Below are 19,385 nucleotides of genomic sequence, written 5' to 3'. Positions count from 1 at the left end.
ACACACTTATCCCACGTACGCAACGTATGCAATGCATTACGACATCTGCACCCTAAAATGTGTATGCTTAGAAACATACTTGTCATACGCAACGCAACGCATGGCAAGTATGTTTCTAAGCATACAACTTTCAGGGTTCAGATTGTCATAATGCATTGCATACGTTGCGTACGTGGGATAAGTGTGTCCCTGCCTTTAATCATTGCTTGCTCCGCAATTTTTATTTGTTAAAGGTGAGATCGGTTTTTAGGTTCTCTTGGTTTAAAACCAGGTAGGCTGACTAAAACACCATCGTTTGATCTGAAAAATAAAAATTACAAATGTATACGAATATAATGTATGGCGGCTCAGATACTACCAGTACCACTACACCACTACTAGAAAGAACCTACTACCAGTAATAATGACAAGAATAATTGACATTAAATAATGAGATTATTATACCCAGAGATTTCATTTCAATCACTACATTGTCAATAGCAATGGCATTACTTGCAAGTACATACTGTCATTATTACTACTAGTAACATAACTGTTGATTTTGTAAATGCTTCTGACATTCCAAGTACCTATCATTTTAGTATGTTTATTTATATGAAATTATACAAACTGATTTCATAATTAAATTATTATGTATTTCTATTAGTTTAATTTAAATACAAAATAAAAAACAAAAAATAGTTTAAGTGGACTTACCCATTTATTGGTTTCCAAATTTGATTGTATGTGCTCCTATCAGGCTGACGGTATTTTATTAAAATTAATTTCATGAACCGTACGATCCCACCAAATTTACTTATTTCATTTATAGTATTGAATTATTTCAAAATTGAACGACTTATTTCAGAACAGATCATTTTACTATAAAATTAAAATCTGTAGACATAGTGAGCCTATTCAGATATCACAATTTGTTAGAGGTTTTGAACTGGTTTTGACACGACCTTGACGATTGTGCTGGAAATTGCCGCAAATCTCACGCACGACTTTTATTTCATTTCGCATGCACCAATTAACGTGAGCGATCTTCAAGGTCGTATCAAATTGTGATCAAAAACGTAACAAGATCTTAAATCTGAATAAGGCTCAGTGGTGTTATTCAATTCAATTTATCAATTATCATATAGGAAGTTTGTGAAAGGACTACATAATAAAAGAACAGATTCAACTTAAAATAAAACCTTTATTGTTTAAATGAGAATACTTTTCAAATTACATTCATTATTTGTATAATTTAAAACATCAAAAATTATGACATTCATAATTTAATTTTAAGGCAACGTCATTGGCATAGGTAAATATAAAATTTATAAATAAAACATCAAAAATATGTTTAAGTATTTTCAAAAATGTCAAGCATCAGCCATGAATTACTTGAGATTTTTGTTTAAATTAAAAATAATATTACAAATGGATTGGTCCACTTATTTCCAATGTTACAACAATAAAAATATAACTAAATTAATACAAAAATGCCTAAATCTCAATAAACTTATGAGAAACCTGGTAATTGGGCAATATATTTTACCATATTTCTCATAAAATTCTATTTTATTGTCATGTAAACTTTTGCTCTTTTAGTATTAGGTTACCTAAGTAAATATCAATTACAAAAATATATTTATAACGAATATATTCTCACAAGCAAAGCAAACTATTATAATATACCTAAAAGTAAGGCAGTTATAAAATCCCGTTTACAAAATTACTTAAATACTGGAAAAAAGCACAAAAGAATGCAAAGAAATAAAAATATATGAAACTGAATACAAAACAACAAGAATAAAGTATTTAAAAGATAATAACAATTTTGCATCCGGATACAAATTAATTTAATTCAAAAGTAACAACGCTTTCTAATAAAAAAAGCAGTCAATAAAAAATTAACAAAATAACGCACATAATTACTGAGCTTACCATCCCGTTTAATAAATATTGGTATTATAAATTGTCTAAAACATCTTGAAAAACTTTACGTGAAGACTATTAAAAATGGGGTTTTATGAGTGTTTATTAACTAACACATTTTTATTGTTCTTGAGTTTAAGTTAGAATCAACAACGCATTGTTAAAATTTACTGGATGTTTATGAATTGGCGAGCATAGTAATTTCGTGCATTATATTGCAGATCAAAGCTTGGTTTTATTAAGATTTGTTAATAAGTAATAACTGTAGACATTAGGAAGAAGGAAAAGAAAGAAGAAATTAATTTAATTAAAGACTTACAAATCGTAATAAAACCAAACATTATTTTGCTAATTTAAGTGGCGTTAATAATCATAATTATTTCAAAGGGTTTTTAGCGCTAGCTCGAGCCTTAAGTTGCAGCCAAAGCCTCAAAGGCTTTAAGGCACAAGCCTCAAAGGCTCGGTTGAGCCTTAAAGCCTTAAGACTTGAGCCATTAAGGCTTAAGACTTGAGCCTTAAAGGCTTAAGACTTGAGCCATTAAGGCTTAAGACTCGAGCCTTAAAGGCTTAAGACTTGAGCCTTGAAGGCTCGAGCGAGCGGCAGTGACGGCATCGTTCTCACTTGGAGTGCACGAGGTTGAGGAACTCCTCCCTGGTCTTGGGGTCGTCGCGGAACACGCCCAGCATGGTGGAGGTCACGGTCTTGCTGTTGATCTTCTGGACCCCACGCATCACCATGCACATGTGACTGTGGGAGAAAATTGGCTGTTAATTTTAGAAACATAAAAAAATGATATATTCGCATAGTGATGCTGAACCCTTTGAACGCCACGCCTATGTTGCGCGGCGCGGACGCTTCATTGCATCGCTTGTCGGAATGCACGGAGGTTGAAATTGGTATTTGGCGGTCAAAGGGTTTAGCTTTTGGACGCCAATGACGGAAATATCCGCACCGTAGGTCCAACGCCAAAGACGGATTAATCAGTCACAGACCACAGAGCAACATCGACCTACGTGCATATACATAAAGTTCAACTTCAGTTTTGACACTTCAATGACGTGGCGTCTGAGTGAAACCAACACATAACGCAATAACCACTAACCACTAGTACAGACAACTAAGATTTAACTTAAAGGCAATCGGCCGCCCGTACTCCTAGCGAGGACCGATTGACCCTCATCTAATTCTAATTGGATTAAAAAAAAAAAGCGGCCAAGTGCGAGTCGGACTCGCGCACGGAGGGTTCCGCACCATCAACAAAAAATAGAGCAAAACAAGCAAAAAAACGGTCACCCATCCAAGTACTGACCCCGCCCGAAGTTGCTTAACTTCGGTCAAAAATCACGTTTGTTGTATGGGAGCCCCACTTAAATCTTTATTTTATTCTGTTTTTAGTATTTGTTGTTATAGCGGCAACAGAAATACATCATCTGTGAAAATTTCAACTGTCTAGCTATCACGGTTCCTGAGATACAGCCTGGTGACAGACGGACGGACGGACGAACGGACGGACGGACGGACAGCGAAGTCTTAGTAATAGGGTCCCGTTTTTTACCCTTTGGGTACGGAACCCTAAAAACGATACTTACACTCCCTCTATGACTACGGCGACGCCCGCCGGTCGGACGGCCTGGGTGACGGCGATAGCGATCTGTTTGGTCAGTCTCTCCTGTACCTGCAGGCGGCGGCAGTAGATCTCCACTATCCTGGAAATTTAAAGGGGAATTGTTAGATTATTCAGAAAAAAACTTAAAGATGATGATGGAAATTCCGAGATGGTTTTTGAAAAGCGTTAATTTTTCAATATTTTGCCAAACATAAGGGTGTCTCTTAAAGAGCAATGCCTGATTATGTGGCTATTAATAACCTTGTGCAATTTCGCTCAATACTTTAGAACACTTAGTCTTATTTAATATTGCTTACTGCCTAGTTAATGGCTGAGCATAACTTGTGGTTTGCGTAATTCCAAGAAGGGATCGTTTGGCCTTCCAGTTGGAAAGTCTGATCTTTATATTGCTTCAGAAAATTGATAAAATTTGGCATTAACAGATCGACCCGAGTTCCTAAATGCGTTTAAAAAACCGGCCAAATGAGAGTCGGGCTCGCGTTCCAAGGGTTCCGTACATTAAGTCCGACTCACGCATGAATGCGCATTTCTAATAGGTTTCCCTGTCACCTATAGGTAAAGAACTATTTTGTGTATTTTTTTCAAAATGTTATACCCAGTAGTTTCGGAGATAAAGGGGGGGGGGGAGGTAATGGTCGGACAGACAGACGCACGAGTGATCCGGGTACGGAACCCTAAAAAGCAATAAGATAAATAAAGGCGTACCTGGCCAGCTTGCTAAGTCCAAGGATCTTGCCCTGCGGCAGATACCCGATGGAGACCTTCCCGTAGAACGGCACCAGATGGTGCTCGCACATGGAGAACATCTCGATGTCCTTCACTACCACCATCTCGTCTGTGTCCTCGTCGAAAATCGCTTCGTTTAGGACCTCTGGAAATCAAGGTGATGGTTTCACATTAAACCTTAATATCTGGGAGACCGAGCTTTGCTCGGAAAACATATAAAAACTAAAAAAATTAGCGTTCTCTCAGATATCGACTAGAACGACTTTTCGCCCCCGAATACCCCCGAATATAGCAAATTTCATCGAAATCGTTAGAGCCGTTTAATAAATAAACAAGAATTGCTCGTTTAACCTTTTGGACGCCAATGACCGATATATCCGCACCGTAGGTTCAACGTCAAAGACCGATTAATCGGTCACAGACCACAGAGAAACATAGACCTACATGCATATGCATAAAGTTCAATTTCAGTTTTGACACTTCGGTGACGTGGCGTCAGCGTGACAGCTTTTGTGTTTGACACGGCGTCGAAAAGGTTAAAGGTATACAAGAGTTGCTCGTTTAAATGTACAAGATAAGATAAGATGAGATACCTAACGGACGCTATCGCTATTGCTAGTATTCTAAGAATATTACAAGAGTCTTAGGGCTCATTTAGACGGTGCGAGAACTCGCATGCGAGTTTCATTACATTGCGTCATTTGATCAGTCGGCTGAATTGATGTAACCTCAATGGTCCGCAATGTAACTAAAATCGTATACGAGTTCGCGCGCCGTCTAAATTAGTCCTAAAGAGTTGATATTGAAATTTTATTTATTATGCAATTTCCAGCACGTTTGTAAGTAAGACAGGCCAAGGACCGACCGACCGTTGGTCTATCTTTCGCATTCAATCTTCCGGACCTTCCACACATGACAATCAACACATAACGACGCGATAGAGAAATTAATTATAAATGAATACATATTTACCTATTTTGCGCCTTGCAAATTTAAATGAGCAATGTATCTTTAACTGGAAAACGTAAGCTTTTCGTTCTCCAGTAAAGTTTTTAAGACAAGTTTCTATATTCCATGAAAAGTGGGAAGTGTTAAATCATACCTTCAAGGCTCTGGTCGTAGCCCTTAGTGAAGAACAGCATAGCTTTGGCGGCTCTCTCTGGAGTCTTCAGCAGGCCCTGCCTGTCTGGGTCTTCTCCTAAACCTGAAACGCCATTATTATAATTATTATGTAGAAATTTTCAATTTGATTGAGGCGAATCGCATTATAGTATCTTTGCAAGATAAATCAAGTAGGTATCAATATCATCTAGAAACTAAAACTGACTCTTTTATTTGGTTCCTTTTTTTGGCCTTTTTAAAAGCGTCAAGGAATGTATTTTATTCTTGAGATGTTTGTAGAGTACAAGACAAAAAGGTTTGACCCTTATTAAGATACGCTTGAACGACTCACTTTTACACTGAATGGAAATGAGCTTTTGGCTCGTACGGTAGCAACTTACGAGCGTGCCTTTTTTAAGCAGCTTCAAAAAGGAGAGAAAATCTTTCTATTATTTTTGGGACAGAAAATTAATTTAAGTTATTGTTTTTTTTTTTGTATTCAATGTGTCAAACATTCACACGATCGTCAAGATCATGATAAGAAGGCAAACACAATTTTGACATTGATGCAAATTTATATTGTAATTTTTATCGTGAAATATTTTTTGTGTAAGTATGTACATTGTACGTGACTGTACATTACATTTTCAAATTTCTCGAAGACTTATACTTAAATATTTATTGATTTGTATTATAGACTTCCTTCACAATACAAAGTGATTTGGGTATATGTAAATTGCCTCGGTAACTCATGCATTTACTCTCAGAAATTACCATTTAGTGAAGTAGAACTGCTAATTAAGACCATAAAAGTCTGTGATGTGTAGTCGGTACTTTTTTGTTATCTACAGGTAATGATGAATGATGTTTATGTGTACCTGTGAGCAGCAGTCTGTAAGAGCTGGCCATATCAGGTAGCAGGGCCTCTCTGGTGGGCGGCCTGTGGTCCAGTTCCAGGTCGTGGTGGAACGTGCAATTCTCGTGTCCTGGAACACAAACATAACTTTGGTGAACAAAAGTGGAAACGAAACACGTCTCGGAACTTTCATGCTTTTTGTAGCGTGTAAGTTGAGTTTTCTTTTTACTTTACTTTATCGCGTATATTATTTATTATTACTCGTCACTCGTTACGCGTCACTCTAATGGATAAAGTCAGGAACGAATATGTCAGAGGCAGCTTTAAAGTAGCTCCTATTCACGAGAAAGTTGTTGAAAAACGCCTTAGATGGTACGGCCATATACAAAGACGACCCGAAGACCATATCGTCAAAACAGCCTTATACTTGCCGACGACGAAGCGCGGAAGCGGAAGGCTCCCCGCCAATTGGTGGACGACGGGCCAAAAAGACCTCAAAGAACAAAATATTGACAAGAACCTAACCAGGAACCGTGCCACCTGGAGGCTTAGGACAAGGAAGGCCGACCCCAAATAGGGATAAAGGTCCAGGATGATGATGATTATTTATTATTACGTTAATTATTTATTGTAAAAGAAAAAGGGCATTTAATAATAAGAGCAGAATTATGTTATTATCGAGTTAAGAGCTTAGAGTGTTAAGAGTGAGTATAAATTGTTGTATTTATGTCTGCTTCTCAACCGACCATACGTAATTTGTTTGTCGACCAAAGACGAAAGAAAAATGGTCTGAATATGTAGTACGAGTACATATAAGCAGTATGCAACCTGTTATTATCTATTGAACTTGTAACCAATTATTTTGCATAGCTTGAAATATGAAGATACCTAGAGTAACTTAACAAATTGTTAACATAAACACCAATAATAGTCTTTACGTAATAAGATATCTAGTAGACTAGCATACACTATTCAAATTTCATGACTGAAATTGCCTTTCATTCATTGTTATGAGGTTTTCTTATAACCATACAAATTAAATTTTGGTTTAACCATACAAATCTAACATAATGAATTCATCGCACAAAATTACAATGGTAGTAGATTTGTATGGTTATTTACATACGGCATACACATATTATGTACACATTGTGCCATTACTGTAGTGTACATATTATGATTGTATTCATGTACATAATACCTACATACATAATATTTTTAATTAATTGCTTGGATTGTGTTACACATTTTGATTTATATTTGCCAACGTTAAAACGAGATTTAAAATTACTCCAATAAAAAGTCGCGTACTTATGCTATACGAGCTTTAAGCTCATATCAGTAGACATGTAAAAACTAATTACTCTATGTCTAATTATCTAAAATTAAATAAACAATTGCTTTACCTGACATAATTAACTTAAGCCCACTGAACAGAACGCAAGTAACTAAGACAAAAACATAAGTGACCTAATTATAAGCAGTAACTAACGGTACGGACGGAATACCTGAAGTATTATGCAATAAGGCTATGTGTTACATGTGCTTGTCTGGCAAGGTTGGCGTATTTTTTAATTAGTATAGGTACTTAAAGGAGTTTAGGTCTGTTGGTGCTGATGCTTAAAGTAATAATTTGACTTTTTAATGTTTTTAAACTTTGGAGTTGGTCGGTTTTGCATTCTCTTATCAACTTTCAAGTCAATGAAATTTAAGCTCCTTAATATATTTCTTTATTTCTTTATTCTGAACAATAATTATTGTGCCGAACATTGAATAGCTTAAAAATTAAAATTAAAATTATGTACATTGTTATCAAAAAAAAATTACTGAAGATAAGTATATAAAATTCCAGAATCACAATTTACACTTACAAATGTCACCAGTTAATTACAATATTATTAGAATAAAATTCACAGCACACATCCAAATTAAAAATTACTCACTTACTAAAAAATAATTACAAATGCCAGTCTCCAGTCAAATGTCAGTCAACTTAATAATAACTAAATAAATCCCTATCACAATAATATAAAAAATTAAAAATTTAATTCACCATTAGAGACGAGTGTCTTAGAATAAACACTAATATTGCTCGTCTGATACAAAATCTGCTATAGAATAATATGATTTTTTTAAAAGATGCTGTCTGAGTCTTACACTAAACAATTTGCTATTTAAAATAGATTTTAATTCGATTGGTAACTTATTAAACAGAAAGATTGCCTGGTAGCTGGCGGCATGCTTCATGATATTAAGTCGCGGGACAAGGTTACATTTCAGATCCTTCCGTCTAGTCGACAGCCTGATTTCCCGATCTGTAATGCTCTCATATTTATTTAAATGCTTAATTAAATCTGTTAGGAGGACGAGGCTATAAAGCGACGGTACCGTAAGGATATTAAGCTTTATAAAATGTTCTCTGCAAGACTCCCTCTGAGGTATTCTAACAATTATCCTAATAGCCCTTTTTTGAAGTATGAAAGCTGCATCGACATTATATTGATAACTATTTCCCCATTGCTTGATGCTGTATCGCAGTTTAGACTCCACTAGAGCATGGTAGACTGCTTTAAGTTGAGTCGTATGAATTAAATCTCGTAAGGAGCGAAGGGCATAGCATGCAGAGCTTATGGAATTGGTTATTGCCTGTAGTTCATGTTTCCAATTCAATTGGGCATCAATAATATATGAACCCCCAGAAATTTTACCACATCAGCCTGTAAGATTTTGCTTCCGTTTAAAGTAATGTTTAGTTTATCCGAATTGTTAGAAGTAGCGGAAAATAAAATCACATTCGTCTTTTTTGTGTTAAGTTTTAAGTTGTTGGCTGTGAACCACATATTACAAGTCATCAAAACAGCGTTTGCTTTGTCATTTAATTGTGTCATGCTTTCCGCTGTGACTACGGCATTTGTATCATCTGCAAACACTACTAGCTTTGTCTGCGGTACTGTATTTTCTATGTAAGGAATGAGGTCATTCACAAAAAGTAGGAAGTATAAGTAGAGGTCTGTATTTTGTGCGATAAACATGCTCAATTTTTTAGCTTTTTAACAGTGCATAGATGCATAGAAGGTCCAGACATAGAAAAACATAGCCATTAGCCACATCTCAGCTCAGCTAAACTCTAAAGGTGTACCCACACCGCAGTTAACTTTTGTGGAGCAACAAAAGTTAACTGCAGTGTTGATGCACCTTAATATCGCGGCAGACTGCTTAAAATCATAAACCACTTTACATGCCAGTTAAACGAAATTATTAAGTTAAGAAACTAACATTCTGGCAAAATAAATAAGTCATTAACATTCTATTAGATATAAATCCGTAAATTTACATAAATTAATAAAATATTCGTGGTCATTTCGCATAATAATCTCTAGCGGCCCAGACATCAAACTGGCCGAGACAAATGCAATTTTGATTCGTCAAAATAAAGACTCAAATTAGATTGGAATGGGAGACCTTATTATAGGCCTCTAGGCGGCTAGACGATAAAGCAGGTAGAAAATACTAATACAAACCAGGAGTTGTGGATGTCCTAGGAGTCATGGGAGTCCCAGGCACCTCAAGCTCGCTCTCCCCATCCGCCATGTGAAAACTCTTTAGCGCTTCCGGGGTCTTCTTGTATTTCGAAACGAAACTTTTCACGTTCTCCCCATTCTCCTTATCCTCGGAGATGGAGCTTCTGATCGAACGAGAGGAGACCCGCCTGATTAGAGACGATGGGGGTACTATGGGTTGTTCGTCCTTTCCGTTCATATTTGACATTGCATTAACCTAGAAAGTTTTTTGTTTAGTTTTTTGTTTTGATTGTAAGATAATTGAAAGTGTCCTTTTGCGGATTGCTTCAAAATTACTATAATTTTTGTTTTTGTATTTCTTTTTATTTTCTTATTATTGTTTAATTATTTAGTAAGTATCAAAAGTCAATTTGCCGCTGTTGAATGTTTTTTTTATATTTTAATGATTTGTTTTATAATTTGTTTTCGCTTTGTTTCTATTGAGCACGGATTTAAAAACAAAGAATATAAACCAATTAAAAGTTATTGAATACTATCTGTCATATTTTTTTATAGTTTAATGATTCTCCTATTTTAATGATATACGTGTGTAAACCGTGAACTGTAAATAGACAATGGCAACAATTTAAAGCCAATTTGTCACGATCTGACCCTGGGGGTTATCTTCCGTAACAACGCCCGATAAAGCTGTTTTCTTTACATTACTCATCTACACAAAACGATGATGGAGTTTCACTTAGAGCTAAACTTAAAGATATTTTGAGTGTCTATATTTTAGAATATATTAAAAAAATCTAAAATAAGGTACTTATTTTTTAATTTGTCAGTCATGTCTTACGATATCGAGGTAGTAGTTTTGTTTTGTAATTGGTTTTCTATCCAAAATCCAAATCTAAACCTCGAAAAGTTTAAAATCTTTTTTACATTCTTATTTCTTGAGTATCATAAAGAAGAATTTTAAGAGATCTTTGCTGGTCGTCCAAATGGTGATTAATCATTACTATAAGTACAAAGTAGATTGACCTCTATGTGTTCGTTGGTACCATATTATGTATCTCGATCGCCTTTGCTAGTAACTAGTTCATGGTTAAAAAGTACATGGTTTTGCGGTACATATTTACGTATATAATGACCTCAGGTAATAAAATGTCGTTCGTCCTGATGTTTAATCGATCAACTTTTAGATCCACACTATTTTGCTTTATCAAACTAATACGTATGTATGTATTTTTTCAACCTAATCAAAATTAATTAGTGCCCAGTGAAAAAACGATTGCATATCGTTTTTCCGTTCAGCATTTTAATTCTCAATAGTTAGATTTTGATAGCATACGCATTGCGAGTGTTATTTATACGTCATAATTTCATAGAAGTTTGACGTTTAAAATAACACTTGCACTACGTGTGCTATAGAAATTTGCAGACTCTTCTTGGTCTTACTCTACATTCCTTGTAATAATGTTATTTATGGCATTTCGTATGTTTTTAAATGGTTTAATTAACTCAGAAGCCGCAACATTAAAATTAAAAGTAAAAGTCGACCAGTCCACTTTCGATGCTTTCTTTTCACCTCGTTTTGTTAACATAAACAATTTAATGTCAGTCACTTTTTATTTAAACCCTATTAAAGAAAACCTTTCTTTATGAAATAAAAAAAAATGTGTTTCTTAAATTCAAACATCAAAATACTTAGAAGGATTAACAGGATCAAATGAAGCCATTTATAAAGTCATTGTTCATATACCTACCCTCAAAAATTAGTTCAAATACAGGGTACAAGTATATTGCAGATCAATTTGCTGCCTATTGACAGAATTGGTATGCGAAACTATAAGTAATATCTGCGAGACCGAGCTTTGCTCGGAAAACATATAAAACTCAAAAATGCGCGTTTTTCCAGAGATAAAACCTAGCTAGATCGATTTCTCCCCCGAAAACCCCTATAAGTATAGCAAATTTCATCGAAGCAGTTTTTTAGATCGCCGAAATATACAGGGTGGCCAAAAAGTCGTGGATCAAACGAAACAGGGAGATAAAGGAGGTAATTTCCACCAAAAAATATTTCTACAGCATGGCCATAACTTCATTGCACGAAAAGTTATGAATTTTTTTTTCAATGAAACTACCGAGTTTTTTTACAATTTAATCAATAAAATTTTTGTAACGCTTCAAAATTTACGGAAAAAAATTCATTGCTCGTTAAATTTGGTACCAAGAGCTGCAATACAATCTTTTTAGTATTGAAACATTATAGAGTCACAATACAACATCTTTTGTTTTATTGCATTAATCAATTAATTTTTTTATTGATTAAATTGTAAAAAAACTCGGTAGTTTCATTGAAAAAAAAATTCGTAACTTTTCGTGCAATGAAGTTACGGCCATGCTGTAGAAAGATTTTGTGTTGGAAATTACCTCCTTTATCTCCCTGTTTCGTTTGACGACTTTTTGGCCACCCGGATTCCTTGTTTAAAGGTATAAGATACCTACATTGAATTGGAATAGAAAATGTATGTAAGGATGAAGTCTATGCAAAAACAAACATAAAATGGTGCAATTTTAGTCTGTTTAGGGCCACTTGCACCATCCCACTGACCCGGGGTTAAGCGATTAAACCATTAACCCAGTGTCAAATTGTACTGGTAACCATGGTAATTCCAGGTTTAAGTGTTTAACCCCGGGTTAGTGGAATGGTGCAAGTGGCACTTAGAGTTTAGACTCACACCGGTCCGCTAAGGTCGGAGCAACCTTGTCGGTACATTGACCTACATGTGAAAGTGCACGTGCAAGGTCGAAATACTTCCGGCCAGGTTATGCAATTATGTCATTGCAGAGTTACGAGTTACGTATGTACATACGTAATATATCACGCCAAGGAAAGGTTAAAATATTTAGTAATTTAACTGAGCTGGTATTGACGTTGTGTCTATGTTCGTGTCACCTATAGTTTGTCAAAGGACTGTCTCATTTCAAACATAGACAGAGATAATCATACTATACTTGTTCAGCCAGATCTTGACAGTAGAAAAAGGCGGCAAATTTGAAAAATGTAGGCGCGAAGGGATATCGTCCCATAGAAAATTTGAATTTCGCGCCTTTTTTAGGGTTCCGTAGCCAAATGGCAAAAAACGGAACCCTTATAGATTCGTCATGTCTGTCTGTCTGTCCGTCTGTCCGTCTGTCCGTCTGTCCGTCTGTCCGTCTGTCCGTCTGTCTGTCCGTCCGTATGTCACAGCCACTTTTCTCCGAAACTATAAGAACTATACTGTTGAAACTTGGTAAGTAGATGTATTCTGTGAACCGCATTAAGATTTTCACACAAAAATAGAAAAAAAACGATAAATTTTTGGGGTTCCCCATACTTCGAACTGAAACTCAAAATTTTTTTTTTCATCAAACCCATACGTGTGGGGTATCTATGGATAGGTCTTCAAAAATGATATTGAGGTTTCTAATATCATTTTTTTCTAAACTGAATAGTTTGCGCGAGAGACACTTCCAAAGTGGTAAAATGTGTGTCCCCCCCCCTGTAACTTCTAAAATAAGAGAATGATAAAACTAAAAAAAATATATGATGTACATTACCATGCAAACTTCCACCGAAAATTGGTTTGAACGAGATCTAGTAAGTAGTTTTTTTTTATACGTCATAAATCGCCTAAATACGGAACCCTTCATGGGCGAGTCCGACTCGCACTTGGCCGCTTTTTTACTGACAAGATTTGGTTGACCAGCTATGTATTTGTCTTACACTAGTACTAGCACCCAAAAGAAAAGGATGGTATAGTTTTTTTCGTTCTTATTTACTGACAAATTGGTTTGATCAAATTTGATGAGAAAATCTGTATAGGTATATGAATAAATTTTTTTCAGATATTATTCTTAATAATGTCGACATAAGAAGACTAGCTCACTTAGTACATAAAAGTTATTTAGAAGAGTGTTTTTTTTTGCATTTTTCCTTTTAATGAAAATGACGTCAATTATACTGCAGAATACCTTAACGTGGTAACAATAACGTAGTTTTTAAACCATCTGTATGGAATAGGTTAATTAAAATATTACGTTGAATTTTATCACATCTGGGAGTTTTAAGACAAATACAGGTAACATATTTTTGCATACTTCCCAAATTATACATATTAAAAATATAAAATTGCATCATACTTAAAAACTCGCATATAAATGATTGAGTCTGTCTGTAAATTCCATAGCAACGTGGATACGTATTTTCGGATGTAACTTGTTTCTCATAATATGAATATTAATTTAAAGTCTGACATAGTTTTAGTTTATTTATAAAATTATAAACAATACAATTCGCCGAAGATCCAATCAGGTAAAAGTGTATAGGCCAGGTATATTGTGTGTATAATTAGTGATAATTAAGACCCAATAACTTTTGGAACGAAAGAACTTGAAAACTATTGTTATCCATTATTATTATTTAAAAAAATAACCACACTTGTTTTTACAAGAATGCATTTATATTAAAAACGACTAAAATCTTAACCTAACTATTAAATGATATCCATCATTAACTTCTTGAATAATTGAATATAAGTACACAAATCAAAAGTTGCAGATGGTGAACTGTGGAACTAGTTTTAATCCGTATAAAATGGACGGCTAAGATACAAGAGAGCGCCACTATTACCCGCATTTATAACTTTGTACGAAAATGATGAATGGAAAAAGACGAACTGAATGGGAAAAGATGATTTAATGATTGAAGAAAAAAAAATAGCTATCGGTTAAGTAATGTTGTCATTGTTTGACCTCATTGCCCACTATGGACGCAAAAGTATATAATACGGTATTATTATGGTGTTTTTGCGGTTTTTTGTGATGTATAAGTAAACCTATTGAGTTTTTATTAGTTTTTGTATCATTTTCTTACGTGTATTAAGCTAAACGATTGTTTTTATGCATAGACATGGAGATAAACCACAAGGTTAGATGGAATTGCTCGAACCAATCTCGAATGATAGCCAGATAGTCGGTTAGAACTATTGGGGTGTAAACAATAATAGACTCAAATTATAAATTAAACGGATTTCTAAATATGGCGCCGAATTATCATTTCAACTGATACTCGTAGATGTCCACAACCGGACTTGGGTCTCCCCAATTGTGGCGATCCTGGCCTACGAGCTTACGAGTATGTCCAGAATATCATCAACTTCATTTTATTAGAAAACTAAATAGGAAATTTGTTATATCGTCGTCGAACAATCTACTCAAATTAATTTTTTGCCGACGTGTCCGAAAAGAGACATAAGTACCTACTTAAAGGGGCTTCAAAACTCAAAATCTATTTTGCACTTTATCTTAAGGACATTTTTAGCCTTCAAACGTTTCAAATCTTAGGCACTAGGTGTCAAAGTACGACTTATGTACCAAGCTAGGATCATATGACTTTGTTCTATATAACAAACCGTTCAAAAATGGCTCTTACTTCGTTCACTTAAAGTCCACAGTGTACACCGGGGTGTAATTAAAAACCGAAGTTCTAACGAGCGGGGTGTCCTTGCCTCAAAAGAGAATGCTTGTCCTTAGTGCTGTTCGGATAAAAGGTCATACACGCCATGTTTTTACTTTGAACTTAGGTCCAATAGTTTCAAAGTTGTCTGGTGAAGTCGCAGTTTAATGAATGTAAACAATATCAGGATATCGGGAGTTATATTCAGCGCTCAAAAATATAATTTAAATCTAATACCTGTCATAAAATATACCTACTTTTTCTAATTTCAAAAAGCTCATACCAATGGTATATCAGGACTTAAAGATTTGACATATTTTTTATAATAAAACACCGATTTCTATAAAATATTTTGGGTTCGGTTGCAACAAGCAAGTAAGAATACCTATAATTTTTGGGACCCTTTTTTCGTGATTTAGGTGTTCAATATTTTGAAATAGGGTGCAATTTTTTTTTGTAATATCAATATCACTGACCATTACGATTCCAGTAGATATGTCCCTTAAAAGTATTAATAATGTGAATAAATTATTTAAGTTCATTAAAAAAAGTATCTTTCAAGTATGTTATGAGTCTCAACTCGGATGAGGTAGCTTAAAAAATAACTTAAAAAAAAAATGTTATTTTATTGTTTATTATTTCTTATTGAACATACAGTAATTAAAACATAGCACGCAATTGCAATTAAGTTCTACGAGTATCTCCTTTACAACAGTACTATAACATAAAGGAATTTTCTATATGAATGTAAAAAAGTGCTTTTTGCCATGAACCTACTAGGGATGTAGGATGCTCTCATAAAAGAGAATGTCGTAAGGAGTGGAATTTGTCGGAAAATAAACCTTAGGATTACAACCGTAGCTGTATAAACAACAGACACAAATGCTAAACAAGAGATCTAAAGGGATAATAATTCGCGTTTGGATCGCTATTGGATTCCAGGATATTTGGCTTGCGGGTTGTGAGGAGGAAATCTGAACATAAATGTAATATTTCATTTCATTTATGTTTATATATTTCTTTCCTATACCTATCAAATCAATAGAAAACCTAAGAGTGTCTTTATATCGTGACAACACTATATTATATCCACCTACTATGTGAGTTCTTGCCGATCTAAAATAATTGCAAGCACAAAGAATGTTTGACCTTGTTCGTCCAAGTATTTTCGTAAAATGGACAAATCAAATAATTGTGATACATAGACTGCTAGACTATGGATATATATAAACTATCATGTTGTTGTACATGACATATAGATATCTATATTGAAGCAGAGGAATTTTTTTTTATTATTTTGGTGTGGATTGCACGACTTGTTAAGTTTATATTATCATTAAGAAATTTTAATTCTTTAGTTTTCAAGTTCAATGATCCTTTCATTTTGGTAGGTATATTATTGTGTAAAGAACCTAACTTGAGAAGAGTTTATTATTTTATTATTTATAAGTGTTATAAAAGGTACCTATATATTTCGGAGGTCTACCAATCAAAACGTGCTTAATAATAATGATTGAACTAAGAAAATATTGTTAGAACTTAGTTAAAGAAACTAGTCTTCCTCGCGTTGTCCCGGCATTTTGGCCACGGCTCATGGGAGTCTGGGGTCCGCTTAGCAACTAATCCCAGTAATTGGCGTGGGCACTAGTTTTTACGAAAGCGACTGCCATCTGACCTTCCAACCCAGAGGGTAAACTAGGCCCGTATTGGGATTAGTCCGGTTTCCTCACGATGTTTTCCTTCACCGAAAAGCGACTGGTAAATATCAAATGATATTTCGTACATAAGTTCCGAAAAACTCATTGGTACGAGCCGGGGTTCGAACCCGCGACCTCCGGATTTCAAGTCGCACGCTCTTACCGCTAGGCCACCAGCGCTTCTTGTTAAAGAAACTAGTAAACTTACTTATATTACAAATGTAAGAATGTTTGTATTGTTAATATTATTACTCTAGTTACAATTATGATGCAATTCTTATCTTAACTCGTGGTTAATTATCATGTTATTCATAATTATTATTGCTTGGAATATTGTTAAGTATATTAAAGTAAGTAGCTATTTTATTTATATTAGTCTCACGTGGATGCTTAATTGTAGGTTTTTTTTAATATTTATATTTTTTGTGGTCAAATAGGGTGTAATTTTTTTTTCTTGAAAAAAACAAACGGATATGTTTGGAGTTACACGATCTAACTGTCAAAAATCTAACTAAGGAACAGCTTTGGTAAGAATCAATATTTTCGCAAATAGCTATTGAAATAACATGACTAACACTAATAGAACTGAAATAACCTACAAACATAATCATTTTGACATCTCAAATTCCAATATATGTATCGGAAACACGCAGTCTCACAGATACGCGCGAAAAACATAACCTCCCATCATCGGTGCATATTATTGTTATTATTAATTTGAAACGAGATAAATTTTACTCAAGAAGGATAAATCGTGCTCAATATTAATCAAATATTAAATTCAATAGTAAACAATATACTATTTTATTCAAAAATACTTTTAGATATGCCAATTAGTAAATACTTACACCCGATCCAGAAATAAACTTTTGAAACGTTCACATTTAACTTTTTTTAGCAATCCGCAAAGGACACGTTCGAGTACTTACAGGGGTGCGTTCGAAAATTAAAATTTGAAAAAGAAAATGGCGGTCGCGTGTCCACGTTCCCGTCTTGTGGCTGACTGAGCTGTGGCAATGCAACAGATGATTTTTGTACATGAATGGCAAGTTTTCATTGCGCGTGTGTGAAATCGATCGGCTGTCGAGTAACGGATTTGTCACATTCAATATTAAACTCTATCTTTATAGTAATACAGATCAAAGTCAGATGCCCGGAAAACTGTCGATTTAGGTTTATATATTTGTTGGAAAATGTACTTAAGAACGATTGATATTAAGTTGAAATTTGATTGTATAATGAGCTCGTTTACTAATAACATGTCTCATTAGATTTGGAATTATATGGAATTTATTTTAGAGTTGATGTTACAACGTACGTCACTATCGTTAATTACGAAATTTTGGATTTTCAAATTGGGTAGAAAATCAGAGAATACCCGGAGGATGTAATAATTTAATGTACCCATTTGTTGGAATGTTTTAAATATTCTTTATCGTCATTGAAAGTTTTTAAGAAATTAATAGTTGTGATGAATGTGATGATACATTTGGGCCTTTTCGGGTTTTAACGAGCTTAGTAGGTCATATTTTGAAGACCTTAATAAAAATATAGTGAAGTCAATTATTTTTTATGTTTATGTCTACAAATATCGGTTTTGTTCTAATGTATAAAAAAATAATTAGGTAATGAAATATTAAATAAATTTTATTGAAATAAAAATTAAATTAAATGTAACTTTGTAAATTGAGAGAATTATAGATCACACTTCGTAAAATTAAAAAAAAATTAAAAAAATACTGAAATGTAAATATTAGGTTATACATACATATTTTGTACTTAACTAAAAAATTAAAAAGTATAACCAAATTGAATAAGGTGAACATTAAGTAAAGGGTACTCCCTTTGGCCACTGCATTGAACAGAAACAGTTTACGTTGTTAATTCCTCTAGTGTCAGGCGTGGCTCACTCCGCGATTTCGTCGCTTTGCTACAGGTAGCTAAAAGTACATCCGTTCGGCCCCAATTTTGGGGAAAGCCATAAGCCGCGCGTGGCGCTGTCGCCACCTAGCGGCCATATCTGTGCTGATCGTAACAGACGCGTTTTGTTAGAGAGTGAGTCTTCTGTACCTAGTACTATTATTTATTCTGTGCTAGTGTCTAGAGTCTAGTCTCTTAGACTCTATCTGCATAATTATGGCTACCCAAAGTGGCATAGGAATATTGTGCAAAAACATACCGTAAACTGTCGAATAATATGGATTTCATCAATTAATTTATTGATACATTAATACGCATAAAATAATAAGTACAAATGGGGAACTTAATACAATAATATGAATTTTCAACTCTGGAAAAAACTAAAAACTTTCTCAAGATCTTTATTTACTTACAACTAGCGACCCGCCCCGGCTTCGCAAGGGTTGAAAAATTATCCACAAACTTCCTCAAGAATCACGCTAGCAATAGGTGAAAACCGCATGAAAATCCGTTCAGTAGTTTTTGAGTGTATCGCGAATATACAAA

At 34.5% G+C, this 19,385-nt stretch overlaps 1 protein-coding gene across 3 annotated transcripts in view; it reads right to left on the bottom strand.

The window, feature by feature from the left end:
- Positions 1-2,470: 2,470 nt before the first annotated feature.
- The window catches only part of LOC134658830 (GTP cyclohydrolase 1), a 31,322-nt gene continuing 14,407 nt past the window's right edge, over positions 2,471-19,385 (bottom strand). Inside the window, exons 1-7 of one of the 3 annotated variants that reach the window (XM_063514495.1) lie at positions 17,849-17,973; positions 9,741-9,996; positions 6,242-6,349; positions 5,365-5,466; positions 4,242-4,407; positions 3,499-3,615; positions 2,473-2,656 (exon numbers count right to left, since the gene is read on the bottom strand). In XM_063514495.1, the coding sequence (XP_063370565.1) occupies positions 2,527-2,656; positions 3,499-3,615; positions 4,242-4,407; positions 5,365-5,466; positions 6,242-6,349; positions 9,741-9,996; positions 17,849-17,959 (990 nt within the window). In that variant the 5' untranslated portion in view covers positions 17,960-17,973 and the 3' untranslated portion in view covers positions 2,473-2,526. Of the gene's footprint in view, positions 2,657-3,498; positions 3,616-4,241; positions 4,408-5,364; positions 5,467-6,241; positions 6,350-9,740; positions 9,997-17,769; positions 17,974-19,385 lie in introns of those variants that run through there. The other 2 variants (XM_063514496.1, XM_063514497.1) reach the window with 2 other exon arrangements.

The sequence above is a fragment of the Cydia amplana genome, chromosome 23, assembly GCF_948474715.1.
Source record: "Cydia amplana chromosome 23, ilCydAmpl1.1, whole genome shotgun sequence".
NCBI lineage: Eukaryota > Metazoa > Arthropoda > Insecta > Lepidoptera > Tortricidae > Cydia > Cydia amplana.
The sequence above is the reverse complement of the archived record's forward strand: the minus strand, read 5'-3'. Positions and strand labels throughout refer to the sequence as shown.